Source organism: Ruditapes philippinarum, unplaced genomic scaffold, assembly GCF_026571515.1.
Source record: "Ruditapes philippinarum isolate M1 unplaced genomic scaffold, ASM2657151v2 ctg3334_1_1_1_1, whole genome shotgun sequence".
Lineage (NCBI taxonomy): Eukaryota > Metazoa > Mollusca > Bivalvia > Venerida > Veneridae > Ruditapes > Ruditapes philippinarum.
This window is the reverse complement of record NW_026861874.1, coordinates 109,664-117,519: the sequence shown is the minus strand read 5'-3', so window position 1 is coordinate 117,519 and position 7,856 is coordinate 109,664. Positions and strand designations below refer to the sequence as shown.

At 32.5% G+C, this 7,856-nt stretch overlaps 1 protein-coding gene across 1 annotated transcript; it reads right to left on the bottom strand.

Annotated features, from left to right (window-relative positions):
• Positions 1–4,719: 4,719 nt before the first annotated feature.
• On the bottom strand, positions 4,720–7,426 carry LOC132717215 (uncharacterized; the record flags this gene model as incomplete). The annotated part of the gene is made up of 4 exons (XM_060700640.1): positions 7,001–7,426; positions 6,522–6,593; positions 5,180–5,630; positions 4,720–4,776 (listed from the first exon to the last, which is right to left on the bottom strand). Coding segments are annotated over exons 1-4 (985 nt in total), but the record flags the coding sequence as incomplete, so codon positions are not given.
• Between the last annotated feature and the right edge of the window lie 430 nt (positions 7,427–7,856).

The window sequence follows — 7,856 nt, the reverse complement described above, 5'->3', positions numbered from 1 at the left end:
ATTTAGAACTTTACCATTGATGGTAGAATTTAACAACTTTAGCCAAAGACTAGTCCCATTTATTTTATCAGATTCAGCAGAAAAATGTATAAATGCGCAAAACAATTTTCTTATGTTTTAAGATGTTGATTATAGAATGAAGGGTAAAAATATCACACCGTACAATCAAATGGGCGGACAACAGTTCAAACGTTGACAGCTGTACCAGTATATACATGTCGGCGCACGAAACACAATTGACGGACGGTAAGTATTCATCTTTTTTTAACAATTCCCAACTGTTTTGAGTAAATCAATGTTATGGATTCATAGTCAACATCCAAAGGAGCATACTAACAGATTTCTGGCCCAGTGCTAGCATTACTTCACGTGAATTTTGACTGAAAATAACCACACTATTCAATGAGAAGCGGCATTTTTATTTTTAATTCACAAAAACTTATTTTTTCTCATGATAATAAATCCTTTTATTACACACCTGTGCCGATTTTGCGACTCCGTAAAAATGGTATTGCACGGCCGTGCATATATTTTGACGTGACGTCATTAGCGTTATACAAACATAGTGTAAAGACGCGCTGAATGTTTGCGTTATACAAAGGCGCGTCAATGAAAATGACTCTTATTTCACTTTAAACGGTCTTTATTTTGGGTATGTAATAAATAGAATATCAAATTCGTGTAAGTTCATTACTGAATTTATTGCACTCGTTGAATAAAATAATATTATGCTCGCCAGAGGCTCGCATAATATAATTTTATTCAACTCGTGCAATAAATTCAGTATCGAACTTACACTCATTCAATATCCTCTATTTATCATACGATTCGTAAACGTCTACATTTCGTCATTAAATATTCCAAAAAATATCTTCAAAAATGTTTTTCTGTTAAAGTTATAGGGTGTTTAAGTTGGAGTGTCATCAAAATTTTAGTAACTTTTAAGTAAATTTTAGTAGGCTTATAGTTTCAAAGTTATGTCCCAGATAAAATTCAAAGTGAAAAAATGAACAAACGGCAATTACTCCAAAATTAGTCATATCTATTGAGATATATCTACCTACAAGTGTCATGTTGATATCTCTTATAGTTTTAGAGTTATGTCCCTGACAAAAGGCAAAAAGTAAAAACAAACAAAGGAGAATAACTTCAGAATAAGACAAGGCAGAGTTATAGTTCTTTAGCACTGCACATTTACTTAATGAGATCTATCTAATTATAAAGTTTCATGTTGATATCTCTTTTAGTTTAAGAGTAATGACCTGGACAAAGTTCAAAGTGTAAGAATGAACAAAGGGCAATAACTCCAAAATTAGGCAAGACAGATTAATGGTTTTTCAACACAAATGAGACCTATCTACCTACAAAGTTTCATGTTGATATCTCTTATAGTTTTAGAGTAATGTCCCGGAAGTGTAAAAATAAACAAAGGGCAATAACTCCAAAATTAGGCAAGACAGAGTTATTGTTCTTTAGCACTGCACTTTTACACAATGAAATTTATCTACATATAAAGTTTCATGTTGATACCTCTTATAGTTTTAGAGTAATGTCCCCGACAAAGTTCAATATGTCAACATGAACAAAGGGCAATAACTCCAAAATTAGGCAGAGTTATGGTTCTTTAGCACTGCACTCCTCACTATGAGATCTATCTACCTACAAAGTTTCATGTTGATATCTCTTATAGTTTTAGAGTAATGTCCCGGACAAAGTTCAATGTGTCAAAATGAACAAAGGGCAATAACTCCAAAATTAGGCAAGGCAAAGTTATGGGTCTTTAGCACTGCAGTTTTACAAAATGAGATCTATCTACCTACAAAGTTTCATGTTGATATATCTTATAGTTTTAGAGTTATGTTCCGGACAAAGTTCAAAGTGTAAAAATAAACAAAGGGCAATTATTTAAAAATTATGCATGGCAGAGTTACGGTTTTTGTGCACTGCACACCTTCTTAATGAGGTTATCTACCTGCAAAGTTTCATGTTGATACCTCTTATAGTTTTAGATTAATGTCCTGGACAATGTCAAAGTGGAAAAAAAACAAAGGGGCAATAATTCAAAAATTAGGTAAGGCAGAGTACGGTTCTTGTGCACTGCACACCTACTCAATGAGATCTATCTACCTACGAAGTTTCATGTTGGTACCTATTGTGGTTTCAAAGTTATGTCCCGGACAAGAATAGCGGACGGACGGACGGACGACGGACGGACGAAAAGTGATCACTTTGTGACAGGTGAGCTAAAAACCATCACACTTTATACAGGAATGCCAGCTAGATTGCTACGCCAGCTGAGCATTCCAGTACAGCATTTTTACACTATATTTAGGAATGCTCCATTTGATTGCTCTACCAGCTATGCATTCCGGCAGAGCATTTGTTAACACTGTATTTAGGAATTCCCCTCAAGTTAATTCTGCCAACTCAGCTTTCAAGTAGAGCATTGATTTACACTTTTTCTGAATGCCATGCTAAATTGCGGTGAATTTTAAGTTCACGATAAACATAATTATAATGTATTTATTTATTTTGATTTATGTCTTTGTTTCAGTTATCAAGCTTTTCAAACATAGTAGACAAAGGATGACAACATAGTTTATTTGAGATCTTGTCAAGCTTCATAGCAAAAACATTGCTTTTCCAAATCATTTCAATTTGTTTGTAATAAAAACACTTTTTATCGCTGGCGTCTTAGTTAGATTCAATATTTCGTTATCGGCGTCTTATACGCGAGATCAGTCATAAAACATGTTGACTTAAGGTATGCGGATCAAGTGGTTGCTTAAAACCTAGTTAAAATGTTCTAAGAACACAATTTACGGCCATCCTTGGATTCGCTTTTCCTTAAAATTTAACGGACTTTATTTCTGAGTCCTAATTTGAATATTTGATCATGTAGAACAGACTTTAATCAGGTCATTTTCCTAAAGTTTTAAATAAATTGTCGATAAATGCTTTAGCATAACACTTAAAGTCCGGTATCACATATATGTACGAAAGTAAGGTGACCTCAAACCGGAAGTGACGTAAATTATTCCTAAATTAACAAGCAATTATCATAGTATTGCAAGCAATCCATAAGACGTTTTCCTACCGTTTAAAACCCCTGCAACATTCTGAAGGGCCGTTGGCCATTCACTTATGTTTCAATTTGTCTCTATTTCAAGTAAATTTGTTGGAAAAGTTCTTTAAAAGTGATCACAGGAAACAGTTTTTATAAACAGACAGAAGGACGGACTGAAGGACACTCTAAAGATAATATTTGAAACATCCCTGTTACCAAAATGTAACATTTTTAAAAGGAAAATTCTCAAAGAGGAGATAACTCTTGAATGAAAGATGCAATTTCATAAAAACTTTTCAGCTCTTTTTGACTTATCACAAATATTGTTATATTTGCCATGTTTCCAGCCTATCTGTTGTCATGGCAACATTTTTTTTTCAAAATAGGAGGAAAAGATAAAGACATGCATAATCTCCAGACTGCCATCTACCTATATTTAAAGTTTCATAAAAATATTTCTAATACTTTTTGCGTTAACATTGGATCCAGTTTCAACATAGGAAGAAAAAAAGACGTGCATAATCTCCAGACTGCCATCTACCCATATTTCAAGTTTCATAAAAATATGTCTAGTACTTTTTGTGTTATCGCTGGATCCAATTTATGTGTAAAATTTGCCATATTTACAGTCTATTTGTTGCCATGGCAACCAGAGTTTTCTACATAGGAAAAAAAAAGGAAAAGATACTGCCATCTATCCATATATCAAGTTTCATAAAAAATATTTTCAGTACTTTTGGCGTTATCGCGGGATTCAGTTTTGTGGACGGACGGACTGACGGACTGACAGACGGACGTTCTAACAGGAGAGTAATAATGTGGCTACTCTACTGTTCTCTATTTTTCTTTTAAGCCACACAAAAGAAAATAGCCACTTAAAATCAGTACGGAATGAATGACATTAAAGAAAAAGAACAGTTTCCTATTGTCACTCTAGCCACATAATTACTGTCCTGTGAGTGCGGACGGACAGACAGACGGACGGAGGGTAAACCTAAAGTCCCGTCCGGTAAACCGTTAGGGGACTAAAAATTGGCATATCAATATAAAATTAAAGTGAAATGTTCTGATGCATTTTGAGACATTTCTTATTATTTGAATAAACAGATTTACCAGTTTGCACAGAAATTGGAACCTAGAAAACAAACCTATTGTCCGTGCTCTGTTGAGCCGTACTTTACACATATTGAAAATATAAAACGTCTGTGAAATGATATTTGTGTAAGTGTAAGTGTTTTCGCAAAATAGGATGTAAAATACTTTTTAGCATGTATCATGCATGACGATCTTTTAACTATAAAGATAGACAAAGAGGGCGGAAATGTCTCGTAAGTATAATCATATATGTTTCATGCATTTAAATGCAATCTTATAATTTTATATAAGCAGGATGGGGCTTAAAAGTAAAATGAACAAAATATAAACACAAACTCATGAATTGCAATACAGACAAAATATGCAGGTATTACAAGAACCTTTTCAAATATATGTTCTATTTTCAGCTTGAATATATTCTTTCTACTTAATACATTCATAAATCATAAACTTAAACATAGCATGAACAAATGTTCTAAACAAACATTGTGTTAAATTTTACTGATTATTGATCATACCACACATCTTTTAAATATGTTATTATAACATTTACTTACTTTTTTTCGACTCTTCATATTGAGACTGTCGCATTGATTTTGTCTCTGCTGTGACATCTGCAGTATGACAATGTAATAGAGTGGATATAAATATCAGCAATTAGTTATTAAACTTTACAAAAAAAGGATTTACGTCATCTGCATTTAAATTCATTTATATTTCAAATGACAGGTTTGGTTACTTTAAAACAAAATAAAATTAAATTGAAAATAGCGAAGATGTGAGATTTAATTAATTATATTTATTACAAAACAAACTTTCGTTTTTAAGTATAAGCAAAATCAAAAGATTAATAAAGTTAAAAATTAAAATTAAGTCGCATCATTGCATTATAATGATAAATAATGATAACGCTGTTGAAAATTATAGTGATTAAGATAAGAAATTTTGTATGACTGAATTATAACTATACATTGTATTTAAATACTGTGAGGGTCAAAAAAGTCATCTGCGACATACCTTTTCTAGTTTCTTCCTTTAATTCCTGTATTTGTTTATCATGTTCAGAGGTTTTCTTGTTTAATTCACAAATACTCTGTGCATGCTTTCTCACAGTTTTACCTTGCACATTCAGAGTATATTTGATCTTTTCGTCCTCCATTTTCATCAATTTTAAATCAGCTTCTACCCCCTTTTCTAACATTTGCCAACTGTCTATTGCCTTCTGTACCCTTCTCTCCGCCTTTCTCACAGTTTGACCTTGCACATTCAGAGTATGTTTTATCTTCTCGTCCTCCATTTTTAACAGTTTTAAATCAGCTTCTACCCCCTTTTCTAACATTTGCCAACTGTCTATGGCCTTCTGAACCCTTATCTCCGCCTGTGGATCAAGTGGATTCACTTTTAAGTCATCAATCATCTTCTGTAGGTCTGGTATGGGTGACACCGCCGTGTTCAACCTCAAAAGAACCTATAAAACCATGAATTGCGTCACAATTGCATGCTAAAACTTACATTAAAACATTCTTTTTTAAACCCAACCAAACAATACACTGTTTACGGTGTCTATTCTAGGATTTGAGAAATAGGGGGAGGGTTTTTATCGGATGTATTACTGTAACATTTCTTGATTTTTTTCCCTCTTTCTCTATGTAAAATCTTCCCACTGCCTCTGAAAAAATAGGGGGGAATTCACAAAATTATGAGTGAATCTCCTCATCCCCCTCCTAGAATAGACACTGGTTTATGAACGTATTGTACAGCTATCATGTTTCTTGTCACCATTGCTAATGCATATACCGTTAGATATCATATTTATGGTATGTTTTTTATTTTATAAGTTTGCTTACTTGCTTTGAGCTCCGCTATGCGTGGTAGTTTCATTCTTGATATGTTCCTTTATGTTAATTTATGCCATGAAGCTTGCCCGTATTTAATAAAACTGATAATGATTATACAGTCTTTTTTGAAATGAAGAATAAACATCTTTTGATATACACAAAGGAAATATGTCATGTTTAAAACTCTTGTCACAGTATGATTACATAGTGTCATTTAAACATAACTGGAAGATTTTATTAGAATTGACCAAATTAATTTGACTAGTTACAGGAAATGCAGCTCTACAAACATAATTTAAACATTTACTTATTTAAATTAGACATATTCAGACAGACTTTAAAAGATTCTAAAGAATTTCTGAAGTAAAAGTATTTTACCCAAAGATGAGTTAGGATATATATATAAGTTAATATTTAATTTGCTCTTAATTCATTATCCAAACATTCTTAAACATACGTTTGACATTTCTAAAGAATGAATTTCTGAGGCATAATATAGTAAAATAAAATTCCATCCTTACCTGTTCGATCTCCGTCCACTTTGTTGTAAAGATAGGCAGCGTTATTCCACTTGTTGAAGATATGTGACTGAGCTAATAAAAAAAGTAAGAGAATGATAGATATATTTGTATAAAATGAAAAGTTGCAATGGAAGACAAAAAATAAATAAAAAGATGAAAGTTAAGCTTATGAAGCCAGTCTTTGATAGCATGGATATGTTTCGTAGTTTAATGTAATGTGTTTAATAAAGACGTTTCTTACTTTAAGATATCATGAAACTGAAGATAATACTAAATTAATAGAATCATTAAGTTATACAGAATAAAAAATAACATTATTATCTTTTTTTTAGGATTTATAGTTCTATACTCAAAAAGCTATTTCAGCAAAATTACTTTTTATACGTAATAATTTAAATCTGGCGTCATATATATTACAACAAGACATCACAAGCACTAAAACCATTAAAACATAACTAAGTATCTTATTTCTCATTTACCTCGTTTCTGTACATTTTCAGACGGGAAATATCAGCCTCAACTGAGGTATCACCTTGTGCAGGAATTGAGTTCCATTGAAACTTCTTGTTCAGCCCAAATGACTTGATGTTTCTTAGGAGACATATGATTAACGTGATGTCTAGGTCTGTTGAAGTTGGAGCGGTGCCACCTGATGGAAACACTAGATCATATTGCACCTGCGTAAGTATTCCGCGTGTTCTTAAGTTTGTAAATGTTTGTCTTTCATTCTTCAAAAATGCGACAAGAGGGACATTTTGCAGTTTTTGATCGAAAATATTCCTAAGTATAAGTAGTCCTCCGTCTATAATCAGCATTTGCAGGCGAAAAAGACGACAACTTTTTTGCTGCGCCTTTGAAGACGTTACTTGACTTGGGGTTGTCATTTTCCTTTTGTTATCAGAGAATCATTTCTGTAATTACATAAATAAATTCTTGATCATTAAATCAACATGATGCATGATTTTGTCACCTTCCCCAAAAATTATATCAACTGCCAATAAATACTAACTGCATTTTCTCAGATGGAGGGGATAAACAAAGGCAACAGTTATAAACAAATGTACTGATACTTTCCATCCTTATTATGTTTTCAAGATAAATTTATTTAGCAAGGATGTAAGCTTGTCTGTACAATCATGTCAGTCTGATATTTAAGGGATTTTTTAAATAATAATTTACAAAAGATATATTATACAAGCTTTTATTTTAAGTTGTGTACTGTATGGTACCAAAACAGAATACAGCAGCGGAAATGGTCTCCCTTATTTTGTCTTGTTAAAATCGTAATAGTATCGGTCTATGTAGTGTTGATGACTTCAAAACTCCACACTGGTG